Source organism: Primulina huaijiensis, chromosome 1 (genome assembly GCF_012295235.1).
Source record: "Primulina huaijiensis isolate GDHJ02 chromosome 1, ASM1229523v2, whole genome shotgun sequence".
Lineage (NCBI taxonomy): Eukaryota > Viridiplantae > Streptophyta > Magnoliopsida > Lamiales > Gesneriaceae > Primulina > Primulina huaijiensis.
This window is the reverse complement of record NC_133306.1, coordinates 23,519,442-23,537,501: the sequence shown is the minus strand read 5'-3', so window position 1 is coordinate 23,537,501 and position 18,060 is coordinate 23,519,442. Positions and strand designations below refer to the sequence as shown.

At 35.9% G+C, this 18,060-nt stretch overlaps 3 protein-coding genes and 1 long non-coding RNA gene across 5 annotated transcripts; 2 read left to right on the top strand and 2 right to left on the bottom strand.

The window, feature by feature from the left end:
• The first annotated feature begins 1,247 nt into the window (after window positions 1–1,247).
• On the top strand, window positions 1,248–2,208 carry LOC140986229 (uncharacterized). Its single transcript, XR_012176908.1, has 2 exons — window positions 1,248–1,463; window positions 1,518–2,208. It is a non-coding gene; the product is annotated as an uncharacterized lncRNA (long non-coding RNA).
• A 68-nt stretch (window positions 2,209–2,276) lies between these two features.
• On the bottom strand, window positions 2,277–6,101 carry LOC140986222 (WRKY transcription factor 44-like). Of its 2 annotated transcripts, none has more exons than XM_073454306.1 (6): window positions 5,538–6,101; window positions 4,794–5,010; window positions 4,597–4,698; window positions 3,635–4,239; window positions 2,991–3,149; window positions 2,277–2,520 (listed from the first exon to the last, which is right to left on the bottom strand). In XM_073454306.1, the coding sequence occupies exons 2-6, from the start codon at window positions 4,983–4,985 to the stop codon at window positions 2,349–2,351; spliced, it is 1,230 nt and encodes a 409-aa protein (XP_073310407.1). In that variant the 5' UTR covers window positions 4,986–5,010; window positions 5,538–6,101; the 3' UTR covers window positions 2,277–2,348. The 2 variants fall into 2 exon arrangements, with proteins under 2 accessions (XP_073310407.1, XP_073310417.1); XM_073454316.1 differs by having other exon boundaries at window positions 5,796–6,101.
• A 1,253-nt stretch (window positions 6,102–7,354) lies between these two features.
• On the top strand, window positions 7,355–14,494 carry LOC140986207 (probable DNA helicase MCM8). The gene is made up of 17 exons (XM_073454280.1): window positions 7,355–7,686; window positions 8,040–8,180; window positions 8,272–8,383; window positions 8,495–8,717; window positions 8,795–8,958; window positions 9,271–9,528; window positions 10,188–10,283; window positions 10,448–10,600; window positions 11,412–11,482; window positions 11,561–11,679; window positions 11,920–12,049; window positions 12,677–12,728; window positions 12,802–12,958; window positions 13,036–13,210; window positions 13,285–13,455; window positions 13,555–13,668; window positions 13,835–14,494. The coding sequence occupies exons 1-17, from the start codon at window positions 7,498–7,500 to the stop codon at window positions 13,883–13,885; spliced, it is 2,376 nt and encodes a 791-aa protein (XP_073310381.1). The 5' UTR covers window positions 7,355–7,497; the 3' UTR covers window positions 13,886–14,494.
• A 119-nt stretch (window positions 14,495–14,613) lies between these two features.
• On the bottom strand, window positions 14,614–17,010 carry LOC140986215 (pentatricopeptide repeat-containing protein At3g09650, chloroplastic). The gene has a single exon (XM_073454293.1). It carries the CDS (start codon window positions 16,890–16,892, stop codon window positions 14,679–14,681), a length of 2,214 nt encoding a protein of 737 aa, XP_073310394.1. The 5' UTR covers window positions 16,893–17,010; the 3' UTR covers window positions 14,614–14,678.
• Between the last annotated feature and the right edge of the window lie 1,050 nt (window positions 17,011–18,060).

Sequence of the window (18,060 nt, the reverse complement as noted above, 5' to 3'; positions counted from 1 at the left end):
CTCGAAAGTTCTATCAAATCACAACCATTCAAAATTCGAAGTCATTTTGAAATATAATTTTGACCCGTGGTCGAACTTGCTTTCAGTTGAACAATCAAATTCCGATCTGAGTACAACTTATTTTGAAGTAATCAATGGCTATGGCTTCCATTACTGTTTTTTTCTCTTTTGAGTTTGAATCGGATTAGGTGGGTCCAATAAATTAGCGAGGGAACGGATATAGATCGGGTAATGAGTTTTATGATACTCAACTCGTGCTCGACCTGACTCAAAACTTATTAAGGTCGAGTTTGAGTAGTATTAAATTAGTTTATGTGACGTATTGAGTATTTGATGTTATCTAACAATTTCAAATTCTATCTTTTATATGGTATTTTGTAATCTTTCTAGTGGATTTGGCCGAGATTATAACTATGAAATCGACATGACGATATATATGTGGGTTTGTATGTATGTTTGTAAATTTTAAAAAATACATCAATTGATTAATCTGTAACTTTCTTTTTGAATTGATAATATATATGTGAAAATAATATTATTTATCATTGTGTGGATATAATTTTGTATAAAAATATCACAGCTTACATATTAATTGAAAATGCTAAAAAGAATTTAAAAAAGCATGATTGTTAAAAGACTATTCAATTATTAAGAATTAAGCGGCATTTTTTTATCATCTTTTATTATTATCGAATATTACATTAATTTGTATAAATCATAAATAAAAATCACAAAATCAAATCTAGAATTCAAAATTTCTTATGATATTAAAATAAAATTTATTAAATGAAAAATCAGCTAAAAATAAAAAATTTGAAAAGGAAAGATGAAAATATATATAGAGATACATTTCGAAAATTTGAGAGAGTGATAGAGATAGATTAGAGGAGTAAATATAAGAAGAGAGTTGATGTGAAGCGACAGATAGAGAAATAATTAACTTTTATGTGTCGTTAAAAGTCAATAAATCTCCTGCATTGAATACACCCCTTAAAATAACTAACTTTTGGTGTCATAGTCTATTTTAATAATTATATATTCATAAAGTGTTAAAACTTTAATGCAAGATATATGTAGTTCAACGGATAAAATTTTTGTTTCTTTGTAGGTTTAATTCCTCATTGGATCTTTTTTTATTTTTTTCTTTTATTTTTTTTATTTTTTAATTCATATATCAAAATTGTAGTTTACTCCCTTATTATTTTTATAATTATATTTTAATCTTCATTTAAATATAAACCAAATTATCGCTTGTGTGGGGAAAACCACGTCAGCCACCTTTGAGACATGAAGAGGTAAAATGATATTTTGAACTTTGCTTGTGCTCGGACGCTTTTTGGTTGTTACTATAGTAGGGTGTTGCAACAGTCCTTCATTTGTGCTTTTCCTTTGTTATTACTCATTATCAAGAGCTGAGACACGGCTGAAACTGGTAGACATGCAAAATATTACTCATTTATTGAGTGTGATATGAGTAAATAAGTATTCTGACTTATGTGCATACATGGAAAAATAAGATGTGATATGAGTAAATAAGAATTCTGACTTATGTGCATACATGAAAAATGAGATTCGTTCGTGACCGAATTTACAGAAGCACTTTTGTAGCAAATGTATTGGGATTGAACTTGAATTTTTACCTTATCAGGTTGGGGTCAGGTACATGGGTTTCCAAGTTGAGTTTTGGGTAGAATAAAATGAATGCAAAGCACCTGTCTTAAATGCCCGTATTTGGACCAAATCTTGAAAAACCAAGATGTGACAAAGTTAAGTGCCTGGCAGTGCAAGAACCAATTGAAGTGCTATTTGCAATCTCACTCAAGCAGTTGTCCTCACTATCTTAGATACCCTGTGCTGTGTGGTGTATCTTTTACCATTGTAGCCTGTCTTCTATCTTAATAAAATTTCTTACCTTTCTTTTATAAGAATTCCCTGAGACATTTTTTTACTTTAAAGGACCTCTATTTTTGGTGGTTAATCACATTTAGGGAAGAACTTCAGTCCTGAAACTTGTGCTTGTTGGGATGAATGTTTGAGTGAACCTTTTGCCATTTGAAAGCTTCATTCCTTGTTTGAACTAGTTCTTTTTGAATATCTATCCCAAGTTATCTTTCATAAATTGTACTTGTACGACAATTTTTCTCAAAATTATATATAATTGAATGTCAGGAGTCTGGATCGAAATTTTCGAAACACAAAAAAAGAAAAGAAACCGGCCACATGAACCAGTCATTTTCCNCTCACATAAGTGTGCACGGTAGGTGTGCAGCATATCAAAACTCTCTCTATATATATATATATATACATATACATCTGCCCATTTCTCTAGATTCGCAGGGATTGTTGATTCATGATTTGCTCCTAGTCCTTGTATTAGATGCCTCAGAATTTCCAATTTTGATTGGCATTTCATGGTTGTGTCGACCCTCGTACGTCGTTATGAAAGTTGATGGATCTTCCGAAGTTCTCTCGACATACTTCCGCACCTTGCACTTCGGGCTGGTGCACTTGTAGTAACTCCTGCAAGGACAATCAAATATGTACAACCTAAGAGCCAACAACAAACGGAACTGATGCCAAGTGGTACTGTCTTAAAAAGAGCCGACTATTTCGAGATTCCCACTCCCCATAAATTGAATCAAAAATACGAACATAAATGGTGATGCAAATTGCTGTGAAATGCATGTCAAGATGCCAGTAATTTAAAAGAATAGCAACCAAAATTCATCACGTTAAAGAAGAGGCATTTTTCCGCTATAAATTCTATAAATTTGATTTTTTAACAATTTCTATAAAAATTGTTGAAAAGATTATTTTAGCATTTTTTGACAAATGTAATGATTGCTCATGCTTGTTATATACTAAATGGTCCAACAAAAATCAAGCCTCTTGATCTAACAAAAATTTCCCTGTATTTTATTGAACTTGTAGACTCGCATTTTATTTCTGTACTAGGGAAAGCCAAGAAAGTTGACGAATAGAATACTAACCTTGGGTATGAATTCCCCTTGACAACTTTCTGGCCGTACTTTCTCCATCGAAATCCATCCCCGATAATCTCAGAATCCATATTGCTCTGCACACCATTCCCAGGCTCGGACGTGGCTTTCTCCGTTCTACCTGTTTTTAGTGATTGGATCTCACATTTCCTGCGGCATAAAACCCAAACTTCAAAATTGCTATCGTTCTTGAATTAAAATATCAAAACTTCACATATGACTAGGAATGCAACTGAATTGGACAAGTTCGGTGCTTTTCGAGCTAGTTTCAAAAATTTTTAACTCACACTCGAAAACATCAAACTTGGCAAGTTCTGACATGTTTGAATACATGTTTTTGAGCCTAATTATTAACTCAATAGCTCTCAAGCCGCTTGCGAGCTTATAATAATATTTCATAAATATACTTCAAAGTAAAATATGCTCTCACAAGTTTAATTTAAAAGAATCGAGCTAGAATTTGAATTTTTTAAACCAAACTCAAGCTCAAGAGAGTTCATTCTTCTAGCTTGAAGTAAGCTAAAAAATATGAGCCCAATCTGAGCTAAAAAATAAAAAAATAAGCAATTAAGTTCAATTCGATTTGTTTGCAGCTCTGTACATATCCTTGTGCCAGTGCAAAATAACTATATCACCTTCTTTTGCTCTTAAAACCATCATCTTCCGCTACCAAAGCTTCACTCCCTTCCTCCCATCCCCCTTTCTCAGCATCATTGGAAGTTGAGGCACTAGCCTCGAACAGAACATCCGTAACTGGTTCATTGATTCTCTGGGAAACACCAACAAAACTTGATTGGGTAAATGACTCGACAGAAATCTGATCTTTAGACTCATGCCCTTCAATTCTATCAGCCTTTTGATTATTCAACACTGGATTGTTTCCCTCAATTTGAGCAGCATCACATGCAGGTCCCTGAGGTTTTGAACAGATGTGCTCACCCTTGTAGACCACCTCCGCAATCTGGCCATCAAGTGTTCTTTCCACCATCTTTTTCACCAAACAGTTTGGGTATGTACACTTGTAGTAACTTCGTGGATACTCACTTCCCTTAACCTGTTTCTGTCCATATTTCCTCCAGCTATGCCCATCAGATGAAGCTCGTTCCTCGTTTTTAGAAGGTAGCAAGAAACATTTGTCTTCGATAGAATTTTCTAGCACATCATTTCTCTTCAATTCTGGTATTTTAATACATGAACCAACCTCCGCGATTTCTTGTCTGGGATAAACATCATTACTCCCCTGATCAAAAAACAAGTTCATAAAAATCATTATTCCCTTGGTCAAAGACAATTTCATAAAATACATACCTTTACAACAAATGGAAACATCGTTCTAAGAACATTTTGGTAACATGTCATTTTCAGTTCCATAACTACGTTGGAGCAACATATTCGGAACCTTATGCATGTCCTAGTAAATTGGAAGATATAGATCGAAGAAATGCTAAACTCGATTGTTGCAACATAAATATTGAACTAAAGTTGATACTTGCATATATGAAAGACTAAAAATGTCACACATCCGCTGTTGCAGAATAAAAAATGACACTTAGCCAAAAATTTCGGAAGATTGGAAATATGACCACATTGTACTAACCAAATTTGCCAAGACGGAAAGAGTTGCACTTGTTACGAATTTAGCAATTGGTTTGTATACCACATTTGATGTAGTATTTGACTTTGGGGCCAATACCTCCACCTGGATTCATCGGATACCAAAACAACAAGGACAATAAAAATGAAAAAATTACACAAACAACAACAGATATAAAGGGCCTTGAAAGAAGTAACTACCTTCCCGGTTGGCTTGAACCGAACAGTCCTCGGTCTGATGGCGACAACCGCAGTCTGAGAAACGTCGGCAGGTGAAGAATCCTCAACTGCATCTGAAAGCAGCTCTGAGAAAGATTTACGATGGGAGAAGCCTGGCCTCCTGGCTATTGGTCTCTTAATTGCAGTTTCATCCTCTTCTCTGATTTTCGTCATAACTGTCGTTACAGCAAATATTTTTCTGCATAAATTCACATTGTACATGGGATCAAGCTCACATGTCCTAAAAGTGTACAAAACAGCAAATTTTGTGACACAAGCCGACCATCAGTAATTTCAAAATAGTTTTCTCAACCATCGATCATTGACCAATTAAACTTGGGTTCGAATCAGCACCGAACCAAATTATCAACAAACAAACCGTTCTCACTTTCACTTTTTATTGGAAAATCGACACTATCAGTTATTGAATCATGGTTAGTTATCCCAAGCCTTAACACAGTCACTTCTCTGACAGAAAGATCATCTTTTTGAACAATAAAACAACAATTCATTAAAAAAAATTCCACTCTCCATGGTCCTTATACGAGGGTAACAACAACAAAAAGGCAGTAAATTAAAATCCTAGTTCCATCCCTTATCAACGGCAGCTTCTATTTTCCATATTCAACAAGTTAAAGAACATATAATTGGAGGAATCGTGTGCTTATAGAAGCGGCAATTTTCTTAACAAGTAGTAAGGAGTTGGAGATTGAAGAATGAACTAACCAGAAAATACCAAAATCCAATGTTCTCTCCACTTGAACATCAAGTCATTTTGCTCCACTTGCATACACAATATTCAAATTCAAACAAAACAAAACAAAACATGTAAAACAAGCATTTCCAAAATCCCATCAAATTGATCAGCTGTTCCACCCCCAAAACCCAACTGTGTACTCCAATACTTACAACTTCGTGGACAAACAGAAAAAACCCACCAACAAAATGTATAGAAGGTCAGAGTGAAAAAGCTAAAAAGAATACCCACGAAATTGTGCTCCACAAACTCTCCAGTGTTGCCAATCTCTCAGCAAAAGAAAATAGCCAAAGTTTCTCTATTTGTGCACATATTCATGGCAGGGGCAGGATGGGTAATGACTATGAGGCCAACAACCCCGGGAAGCCGCATCTGAGACAGATTCACTGATTTTAACCCCAGAAGAATGGTAGTTGAATACCAACAGCCACGTGCTCAAACCCCATCTAACCTTCCTATCCATTTTCTTGCTAAAGGTACCCCACTAATTTGTTGGTTCCACCAGTGTGAAATTATTTTCTTTATTGTTTTTGAGAAATCTTGAAAAGAGAACAGATAATCCTCTAATTGGTGAAAAATTCCAAATCAAAATATTTTTTTAGGTTTATTTTCTATCCACAAAACTGTAGTACTATGTCATACAAATTGTGGTACACTTCATGTGGAAATGTGGTACATTTCATGTAGAAATGTGGTACTAAAAAAGTAACCAGAGACTGAACAAAAAAAAAAACGACGACTGAAGACAGAAAGCCAATTTCTCGATAATCGGATCTGTGTGAGATATCACATTCCGTCTGTGTCTTTGTCAGCCTCGATTCGGAGATCCATACAAGAAATTTTAAAAATATTTACCATACAAGAAATTTTAAAAATATTTACCATACATGAAATTTTAAAAATATTTATTTTAAAAAATAGGATGCTAAAACAGGTGCAGATAAAAGTTTTTTTTACTCGTTCTCTCACTTATGTAGATTAAATATTTACTAGTACACTGACACATACGTTGTATACATATATAATATTTTCAAAAATTCATGTTGTTTATATTTAAATGAAGACCAAAATGTAATTATAAGAAATAGTGAGTGACTACATTTTAATATATGAATTAAAAAAATAAATAGAAAGGAAAAAAAAGACATAAGCAAGAATTGAACCTGCAACTTGATAATTATTAATTAAGAAACAAAGACTCTATCCACTGAGCTTCATCTGATTTGCATTAAAATTTTAATATTTTATTAATATATATAATTATTAAAACAGACCATGACACCAAAAATTAGTTACTCTAAGTGTCTCAAACTTAACAATATTGTATAAAATAGCATAGATGTTAAGAAATATATTTGTTTAATTTGATGGTCACAGATGTAAAAATATTCATGTAAAAAGTGATGCTATTTTAGTATTAAATTAATTTAGATAAATTATTATAATTTGGCAAGTGAATACGAACATGTTCAAACTTTTCAAATAATATAAATATCGTGAGTCATTCACGATATTTAATATTTTATTAATATAAATATATATTAAATAAATATATTTCGAATATTTATTTTCAAGTAGCTAGTGAATATGTTCGAATATTTGGATTCGAACTCGAACTTTAGCTTTGATTCATACAAAAAAATATTTAAATTTTCGATATTTGAATCCAACTAGCTGAAACTCATAGATATTTATTTAAATTCTTAATTTTTTTTATACGCAACTCCATTGGTTAGTTTATACCATAGTGCTAACCATCCAACCCGAAATGAACAGTCCACGGGTCGGCTCTAGACTAGTCCTAATTTGGCTCCAAATTAGTGGGCATCGAAAGCAAAAATTAGCAGATATTCTTTTTCCCGCCGTTCAGAGTAGAGAAATTTCAATCGACCGGTGCATTGGCACCGTGCCCCACCGTTTTCAACCTCGATGTATGGCAACTCGGCGGCAATGATTGCTAAATCGAAACTCCAATCGAGGTCGGTCAATGATTGCTGGAGCGTCCTGGCATTGTATTTTCCCCACATCAATCCTAAAGATTCAGAGCTCAGACACTGCATAACATCCGATCTATTTCACTTCTTCTCCTCTCCTTCAGGTCAACAATTTATTTCTCAGGTACGTGTATTCTCGTAGTGCTGCGTTTGGACCTTGCATTTTAAGAAATGCAGAAGCATAAGATGTGATCACTCTTTTTTCCTCGATTTAGGTAATGGTCTCATTGAAAAATAAAAATGCAATGGAAGTTTGGTTTCAAATGACATTGTTCTCGGTTCGCATTCCCGAGATAAATACAAAATCTGAAGACAGCTTCTTCATTGGCATAAGAATTTTGAAAGCAGGGTAGTTTTATAGCATGATTAATGTTTGATCGAATCTACTTATCCTATACTGATATCCATATGCAAAGTATCATCATATAATCGTACAAGAAAGGCTTATTTTGTGTAACTTTATAACTTGATGGATAGGTAAAAGAGGATGGTCAATTCTTCTACTTACCTTTGGACTTCCAGCAGTTCCGGAAAGTATGTGCAGTTGAGGCATTTTTCGTAGCATTAGAGGAAAAATCTAAAGATGCTCTGCTGTGCATGAGTGCTGCAGTGCACAAGGTACATAGAAAGAATAGTGTTTGTGTATTTTAAGAAGCCAATGCATGTTGTGCTTGGAAATGATTTTTACATGCTGTCAAAATTCGAGCAGGTCCTTTTCATAAGAGAAGATCTCAGTGAAAATCATGCAAAGGTTAATATCCGTCTGCACAACTACCCGGAATCCATGATTGCTCTAAAGAATCTGAAGGCCGCCTATATTGGTAATGCCGTGAATCTTTTCAACTATTGTTTTTAATATATAGGAGTTATTTGTGATGAAAATTGCTTTACAGGGTAAATAATTGTAGTTCCTTAATTGAATGATGAAATAGATAGGCTTGTATCAGTACGTGGAACAGTGATAAAAGTTAGTACAGTCCGCCCTATGGTGATGCAAATGAGTTTTTCCTGTGCTAAATGCGGGACTTCTATTACATGTGGCTTTCCTGAGGGGAAATTTTCTCCACCATCAAAATGTGAAATGCAAGCTTGCAGGAGTCGATATTTTGATCCAATCAGATCTAGTGCTCGGTCAATTGATTTCCAAAAGATCAGGTGTGTCTGCGGACATTTCATCAACTGCCATACTATCTGTCTGATTCTTTCCTAATGTAACGTAATGTGATTTATAGGATTCAGGAGCTGCTGAAATCCGAACATCATGAAGAAGGGCGTGTTCCCCGGACTGTTGAATGTGAGCTGACTGAAGATCTTGTGGATGCATGCGTTCCTGGTGATGTTGTGACTGTCATTGGCATAATACGAGTGATCAATAGTTATATGGATATTGGAGGAGGTATGTGAAACTATCTGCTGCAACATCCACAATATTCTCCCAGTCTTATGCGCCATCTAATGAGGACTTGGAAGGATTTTTAAGATGAAAGTCAAACTTACACCGTCTCCTCAACTTTTGTCCTGTTGATGTATCTTCTTGTATTTATATCGTGTTCCCCAAACAACAGGTTTTTTTGTCAGATATAAAAATTAGGTCTATCTGACAAAAATATTTCCATTGCAATTCCTGAAATTCAACATAATATTTCCATTATTTACATGATTCCTAAACATGTACTGAACAGAACTGCTTTGATTTCTTCTGTGGCAGGAAAGTCAAAAGGCAAAAATCAAGCACTTTATTATTTATACGTTGAAGTTGTTTCAATAACAAACTCAAAGTCACAATCCTTGACTGAGGATGTGCAAAACGCCAATGCCAAGAATATAGAGCGTTTTGATTTATATTCATTTTCTCCCAGAGATCTAGAATTCATTGTAAAGTTCTCCGAGGAGCATGGCTCTGATGTCTTTCGTCAAATTCTGCAATCAATTTGTCCATCCATTTATGGGCATGAGCTTGTTAAAGGTATATGAAAATTATTCTGATTGACTTTCTTTCAATTAATCTATAACCATGAATAATGAGATTAAGAACCATTGTGTCGCTATACCCTTTAATTTTAAGAATGTTATCCAACTTTATCCAAGAATAAGCATTTAGATTGTAGGTATAATATTGGCATTGTTCAATCAAAACCATGATTCTGGTGACGTATCAGATATAGCTCCTTCAACACACCATATTACTTTTTCTAAATATGACAATTATACACAATCCAAGAATGGTTCATCTCTATGAATACGTAACCGAGGTTTCCGATTTATTACCAGGCAATAGCTAGAAATCTGTAAACCTTGTCTTATTTTTGACCTAAAATGCCACACTGCCATTCCAGTGAAAAAATAGAATAAAATCTAACCCATCTTAACCTGTAATTTGTGATGGAATATTATGGTGCCATTCTCCGGTACTTAATAAATATACTATTTATTACAATCATTCTTTACCAAGAGATATTCAGTTTCGCTCATCACATGAGCATCTGTTTTACAAGCAGACTTCAGAGGTTCTATTGTTGTTTATGCATTTGAATAGTATAACTGGTTTGTTGAATTTAAAACAAAAGTTTGGATGTCAGAAAATGGTGAATGTGCTATTTTTCTTCTTTTCTTTGTTTGCTAAAGCCGGAATTACATTGTCCCTGTTTGGTGGTGTTCGAAAGCATTCTATGGATCAGAATAAGGTACCTGTCAGAGGAGATATCCATATAATTATTGTTGGTACGTAATTTATGTTCTTTTTTTTCTTGCATTAACTTGGAACCAACTTTGCCAGCCCTTTTAGTTTTTTCTGTTTCCAAAATTCACCTACAGTTGATGGGTGTCTTTAAACTCTTGAAATTTTGATATTTATAATTATAATTATTATTCATCCATTTAATTAGGTGATCCTGGACTTGGTAAAAGTCAACTTCTTCAAGCAGCAGCTTCGGTTTCTCCACGTGGCATCTATGTTTGTGGTAATGCCACAACAAATGCTGGCCTTACTGTTACAGTGGTAAAAGATCCTATGACAAGTGACTACGCTTTTGAGGCTGGTACATTGTCTTCTGCCACTACTATAACCAAGTTGACTGTTTTGGGAGTGTCAAGTTTTATTTGGAAATTATAACTAGCATCTTAATTGCTGAAGATTAATACAATTTTGGTTTGATGTCCATTCCTTCTTTCTTCTTTCTCTATCTCTGTTTCAAACTAAATAGTTAGTGGTTGTTTGATTTCAAATTCTACTCTTCCAGATGTTAATTTACAGTGCAGATCCTTGTATTTATCCTCTCATATACTCATAGACACGAGCACTATTCCATAAAGATATGAAATTTTTCTTCATATAAATAATACTTTCATGCAAATTTATAGAGAGCATAAACTTACTGATATTTTGTTGAATAAGGTTTTGCAACTCTTATTTAACCTTTATCTCTCAGAGAATGTACAAATTTTAATAAACGTTGTTTCAAAAAATTTCCTTTTCCAAGTAAGAGACAATTTCGGTCTTTGTTCTCGGTTAACTTTGAAATAATGTCAGGTGAAGACCAAGAGTAGGGGGAAGGGATATCTTAGAAAAGTAAAACATCTATGCTTGGTACTCATATAAACGGAATATCCTGATGTCAAATGACCTTCAAACAGGCCAAAAACCATTGACATTGAATTATTAGTTTCCACATATTCAATTATATAACATTTAGACAACTAAACACTTCACCCAGAAGAATCCCTGAGCTGAGCTAAATATTATTTTTATCTGTTCCTCAGATATAGAAATTCAATCAGATCATACTTATATAGGCTTTGTATACAAAATAAACACACATGGCTAAAATCAACAATCATGTTCTTTTACAGGTGCCATGGTACTCGCTGACAGTGGATTATGCTGTATTGATGAGTTCGACAAAATGTCAGCTGACCACCAGGTTTGTCAACTCGTGACTCATTCCAGGGACAGGACTTCGTTATCCAAATGAAACTTTGTTTTCATGTAATGTCTTTAGGCACTATTGGAAGCTATGGAACAGCAGTGTGTGTCTGTTGCAAAGGCAGGACTTGTGGCAAGTTTATCAGCAAGAACATCTGTTTTAGCGGCTGCAAACCCTGTTGGGGGTCATTACAAGTATTGCCACTAATTTAGATCCAAACTATGGTTTACTGCGTCTTTTTCCCTTTTATTGCCTAGCATTCATTATCTCCAAAAATTTCCCTTTTCTTTTTCCAAATGGGAAAAGGAACAAAGGATTAGCTACAGGCTTTCTGTATGCATACTCTGACTCAGATGCTCTGGTATTTATCGCATCTATACAATTTATTTTAAACATTAGTTTCAACTGTTTTCAAGTTTGTAGTCTAATTGCAGCCGTGCGAAAACTGTGAACGAGAATCTGAAAATGAGTGCTGCACTCCTCTCACGATTTGATTTGGTTTTCATATTACTTGATAAGCCTGACGAGTTGCTGGATAAGAGGCTTTCCGAGCACGTAATGTCAGTAAGTCATTCCGCCAGCTGTCAAAACAGATGCATGAGTACAAGACATTCAATAGCTGGTTTTATGCACTTGATTTGAGATAACTTTTCCGGATAGATGCATGCTTCACTGTCTTTCTCAACCTTAACATTCACTCTATACCAGCATTTCGCGGAGTTAAAATGAGTAGTTTGATATCTTGATGTTCCGAGTCTTGGGAGACAATTCCAAATGCTCAAGTATGGATTTGTTAGGAAATTATTGCAATATTTAAAAGTTAAGGACATGGAATAATTCAGAAGCCCGAATGCTTGCATGTTAACGTTTCAAAATCTCAGGCTAAAAATTCCTGTTAATACTGTTTCACACTGAATAATAGAAATCATATCTGGATGAATCTTAACATTCTTACTGTCACAGTACTTTGTTCATTGCTTTTATGGTTCTACAATTCCTGAAGAACAATGTATCACCTACTCCTAATGAAGGAAACGCAAGATAGAACCAGCTCTAGATAAACGTGTTCTCTTTATAAAGCTTCTGGAATCATCAATAAATTAGCTTCATGGAGTCTTAATATACAATTAGACCATCATATTTAAAATATTCTGATTTTAAATATTAATCATGGAATTATATTATTCACAGCTTCATGCTGGTAATGGCCATGATTCACCCTCCGGAAAGAGGTTATGTAGAGGTGATGTTTCAATATTTGTAAATCATTCACCATATGATTCTCTTGACGCCAAGTTTAAATTGCCACAATGCAGAACCAAGGGATATTAGGGGCGTAGATATGACTTTAAAAAGTGGTTCCTTAATTATGAGGTTGAGACTGGACCCTAAGAAAGAAAGTGATTTTGTTCCACTGCCCAGTCCACTTCTGCGTAAATACATTGCTTATGCAAGGACTTTTGTCTTTCCAAGGTGATCTGTTGTTCTTATTCCAAATGTCAAAAATCTAGTTAGTACTATATTTACTTGCAACCTTTTGTTCAATTAAGGATGACAAAACCAGCAGCAGATATTCTGCAGAAGTTTTACTTACAGCTAAGAGACCATAATACGTCTCTCGACAGTACTCCAATAACAGCAAGGCAGCTAGAAAGCTTGGTAAGATTAGCAGAAGCTAGAGCTAGGGTGGACTTGAGGGAAGAAATTAGTGCTCAAGATGCTTTGGTAAGTTTATCCTGTAAAGAATGGTTGTTCCAGATGGTTTATTCAGAATTGTTTTTTGTACTGAATTTTCACAGGATGTTGTTGAAATAATGAAAGACTCATTGTATGATAAATATGTTGACGAGAATGGCTTTGTTGATTTTGGACGAAGTGGTGGAATGAGTCAACAGAAAGAAGCCAAGCGTTTTTTAAGTGCACTGAATAAGCAATCCGAAATGCAGCAGAAAGATTGTTTCTCTATAGCTGTATGGAAGCAGGACTTATTCTTTTCTTCCTTTGATCTGTATTTAACTAACCAAAACAACCGTGGAGACAAGAGTCTGATTCACTGATCTTTTGTGCAGGAAATATATAGTTTGGCAGATAGAATCGGTTTAAGGGTTGCAGATATTGACACATTCGTGGATAATCTAAACAATGTTGGTTATCTTTTGAAAAAAGGCTCAAAGACATACCAGGTTTTGCGCTATTTTGACTTCATAAATCCATTTGGGCATTTTTGGGCAAAGTGCTGGTGCTATCTTTAAGTACTTCAGTTAAATGCCAACGCGCATAAATAATATTCAAACTTCTGCACGTGAAATATAACCATATTAAGGATTTCCAATTTTTTTCGTACTGCAGGTGCTATCTTCTTCTTATTCTCGCAGTCAATCATCATCTAGGTTAAGATAAGACCTGCAGCTCTATGGAACAGGCTAAGCTGTGAAGTCGATTGGTTAGCCATTACGTGATGGTCAACTCATGAGCTGGCATTATTTGTGTTTTAGATTATATTGAGTGTCATTAGGCTTGTGTGTTAAAATCCCTCATGCAAGCAGAATCATAACCCTCCCAAAAGTCAGCAGTCGTTAGCCAAAACAAACCACCGGATTGTATTTTAACTTGGAAGTTTAACTATGCGTTCATAATCTACAGTTCTTTCGCTAAATTATACCTATAGCTTTTTATTCCAAGTCACCCAATTAGTCCTTGCAAAAAGCCATTGCGATAGTTCCAGACTAATGCCATCTTTTTTCCTTATTTGAACATTTGGAAGCATCCTAAAGTCCATTATTTTAGAATGGTTTCTTTGGTTTTGCATATTCATTCTGATTCACAGTTGCCATTATCGTATGCATGATTTATCATGCCAATTAAGGGTATATCCTTTAGCTCATGTTTTTAATTCATCAAGGCATGAAGGCATTTTTACAAGTGAAAATGGATCTACATGCGGTGCCGATAATGGATCTCAATTGTGACCAGTTTCTCCTTTGAGATTCAAAACCAAGGTATTCCAATCAGCTTGTACTGAACTTAATATGATTCCATCACAAGTCTGCGAATTCCAGTTTATTGTGGGTCACTGTTCCAGTTAAGGCATGAAAAAAACGGTATGATATGTCGAAAACAGTCAATGATGTCGGAAAATTTCCATTTTTTTCCTTAATAAAGTACATTACTATTACATTGACTGCTAAGCAGACTAGGAATCGCCTTCATCTTCGTCTGCAGGATCAAGCTTCCACTCACTATGATAATATGAGTTTGGCAATCCCAACCAAAACTTGAAAGCCTCTGCTGCTCTTTTTCTTTCCCTTCTTCTGTCTTGTCTAGCCCTAGAGGCATGCTTACTGGTAAACATCCTTGAGTGCATTTCTACATAGATTCTCTTATACTTAGTTTTATTCGGATGTATCCCGTTTTCCTCCATGCACGCAACAATCTCCAGAGCTTTCTTGAAGAAAGCTGCCCTGACACAAATATCCGCCACAGCATCTAAGAGTCCTTCATCCGGTGTCAATGGTGGCACAGCGGATGGGGTGCTAGATTCTTCACCTCCACTTTCAATTGCGCACCTCTCCTTTATTTCATTCCATAGTAAAAGTGCTTCTCCTGGCTTTCTAGCCAATGCTATCCCATTTGCCAGACTTCCATAAGTGGCCACGTTTGGATACAACCCATTTTCTTTCATTCTCTGAATTACACTTTTAGCTTCATCAACCTTTCCGAGTTTGCAGTATCCTTCCACAAGCATGTTCCATGCAATTAAATCAACTTTCACCCGAGAGTCGATGAGCATCTCATCAAACACCTTAGCAGCTAATTTTGGCTGGCCAGATGAAGCAAAAGCTTTCATCAAAGTAGTATAACTTACTTTTGTAGGGGCAATACCTCTTTTCCGCATCTCATTAAAGTATGATAGTGCACCTGCACTGTCATCAACCAATATGCATCCATCAATTAATGTATTATAAGAAACCACATCTGGTTCCATTTTTGCCTCATTAATCATCTCCCTGATGAGAATCTCTGCCTTGTCAATCTGCAGTTGCTGACAATATCCCTTCAGAAGAATATTATAAGTGACGAGGTTAGCAGGCACATGTATTCTGGCCATCTCAGCCAGCACTTGTCGAGCCTTATCCATTGATCCATCCCTTACAAATGCAGAAATAACTGTCGTGTAAGTTACATGGTCTGGATGGCTAGCACTATCTTTTTGGTGCCTCATGGCTTCCAGCATCCTCACCGTGTCAGCAACACGACCTGCCTTCATATAACCTTTCATTAAGGTTGTGTAAATTCTTGAATCAGGTGCAAACACGGTAGGCAATTCCGGTGGCTCGCTGTTTAAATCCATTGAATTTGGGAGTAATATTTCAAATACATCACTCACATTACTCATTTCATCATCCGTATACTGATCTTCGTCACACGATTCTCTCAAAATCCTACATAGGTCTTTCCTTCCTTCTCTCATACCCTGAACCATTTTCTCTGCAGTCTCTAAATCATCGAAACCTACATAAGCAGCTACTAGGGAATGCAGCGTTGTCATGCACAAAGCTATCCCCTTTCCAATCACCCTCTCCAAAACAAACACAAGCAAGTCTTTCCTCCCGACTCTTGCGCACAGCTTGATCATGATATTATAAGTCAACACATCCGGCTCACATCCGAACTCTGGCATTTCAACAAACAGTTGGTGAAACCTCTTTGTATCACCAAGATTGGCACAAGAATTGAGCACCGCGTTGTAAGCACCTGTATCCGGCCTCGAGTCCTTAACTATCTCAGCATCCGTAAATCTTCTAATCCTTTTCATCACCGAATTGAATAGTTTTATTGCTTCAAAAGGGCCGTCGTCTCCCGAAGCAGCGAGCCTACTTATCACAGCACTCCACGCCTTGACGTGAGGAAGATAACCAGACTTGAGCATGGATTTGACAATAGATGCGGCATAAAGAGTGTGTCCCCCTTTGGCAGCTGCCACCGCGAGTAGCCCAAGGGAATTGGCATCGAGTCGGTGGAGCTGGCGTTCGTGGCGGAGCCTTTGAATTATCGATTGGGCTCTAGTCAAGCCCTCCACCGTATTTTGATAGGATAATTGTGAAACTAGTCGGCTAAGGCACGTGGGATTTGCGAGATGGGCTTGTTGGTTGTAAAGCAACCAGGCTTCTTCAGTTTTCCTTTGCTGGAGTAGAGTGAGTAATGCTTGGTCTAGGGAATTGGGACACTGTTTTTGAGTAGCGGGGTAAGAAAGATAGATATCAGAGGAATTGGTAGCTGTTCGAACAAGAAATGATGGAGGTTTGTGAGTTGAAGGAGGGGAAGATGAGCTGACGGAAGGGAAGAGGGTGGCGGAGGAAGGCGGCGGCGCGGCCCAGTGGAGGATGAGCTTGTAGGTGGTGCTCATGGCTGGCCCATTTGTTTTGGAAAAAGTCTGGATTTATTTGGGAATCCTGGAGGAGGGAGTTTCAGTGATAAGAACTTAGATGGATATTTTTTTAAGGGTTAATTAATGGTTTGATTTTGGGTGGAGAGGGAAAGTACTACGTCTGACTTATGCTCGTCCTCTTGTTTGGCATACATTGATTGGGTTATTTCTGCACTTCCGTTTAGGTTCGTTTTTAAAAAAGAAAAAATCGGAGAAACATTTTTGTTGCCTTTTTTCCCCCTAGAAAAACGGTTTTCTTGGTTTTTAATGTTAGGGATTTTTATCAAAATCATGTTTTTACGTATATATAAACATGATATATAATATGCGGAAGCAGATCGAGAATTACCTCCGGCCATTGAAAATTTGTTGAAGCTTTCTGATTTCTTTTCGATTGAAGCCTTCTAAACACTTCAACACTCCTTTAGATGNAAAAACGATTATTATCTTCCATGTATCACAATGTATTATATCTCTAAAATAACTTAATGAATAAACCTTATGTTTATTCGAGGTCCAACTTTATTGATATTTTTCATGGTAACTGAATATGTACATAACTGAATATGAAAAATAACATAAATTAATGAGTTTCATTAATTTTGTTTTTACAACAAAATTACATAAAAGAACCAAGTCTCATTCTTTCTGTATGATCCTTGAATTTCAATGGTGGCATGCCCTTAGTTAAAGGATCCGCAATCATCAATTCAGTGTTAATGTGCTCGATAAGTAACTTCTTATCTTTAACACGTTCTCGTATGGCTAAATATTTAATGTCGATGTGCTTGCTTCGACTACCACTTTTGTTATTTTTAGCCATAAAAACAGCAGCTGAATTGTCACAATATATTCTTAATGGCCTAGATATAGAATCCATAATTCTAAGCCCTGAAATGAAACTCTTCAACCATACACCATGTGAGGTTGCCTCAAAACAAGATACGAATTCAGCTTCCATAGTGGAAGTAGCAGTTAATGTCTGCTTTGCACTTCTCCAAGATACAGCTCCACCAGCTAGCATAAAAATATATCCTGAAGTGGATTTTCTTGAATCAATGCAGCCAGCGTAGTCTGAATCAGAGTAGCCAATTACTTCCAAATTCTCAGTTCGTCTGAACATAAGCATATAATCTTTGGTCCCTTG

What these genes read in the sequence shown, in the direction of transcription:
- LOC140986222 (XM_073454306.1), bottom strand. Translation starts at nt 4,985, where the DNA reads ATGACGAAAATCAGAGAAGAGGATGAAACTGCAATTAAGAGACCAATA. An exon ending in GGTTCAAGCCAACCGGGAAG is followed by an intron (nt 4,699 to 4,793) that starts GTAGTTACTTCT and finishes CGATGAATCCAG; the next exon opens with GTGGAGGTATTGGCCCCAAA. An exon ending in GGTTTTAAGAGCAAAAGAAG is followed by an intron (nt 3,150 to 3,634) that starts GTGATATAGTTA and finishes TTTATGCCGCAG; the next exon opens with GAAATGTGAGATCCAATCAC.
- LOC140986207 (XM_073454280.1), top strand. Translation starts at nt 7,498, where the DNA reads ATGTATGGCAACTCGGCGGCAATGATTGCTAAATCGAAACTCCAATCG. An exon ending in TGACTACGCTTTTGAGGCTG is followed by an intron (nt 10,601 to 11,411) that starts GTACATTGTCTT and finishes GTTCTTTTACAG; the next exon opens with GTGCCATGGTACTCGCTGAC. An exon ending in TTTCCGAGCACGTAATGTCA is followed by an intron (nt 12,050 to 12,676) that starts GTAAGTCATTCC and finishes TATTATTCACAG; the next exon opens with CTTCATGCTGGTAATGGCCA.
- LOC140986215 (XM_073454293.1), bottom strand. Translation starts at nt 16,892, where the DNA reads ATGAGCACCACCTACAAGCTCATCCTCCACTGGGCCGCGCCGCCGCCT.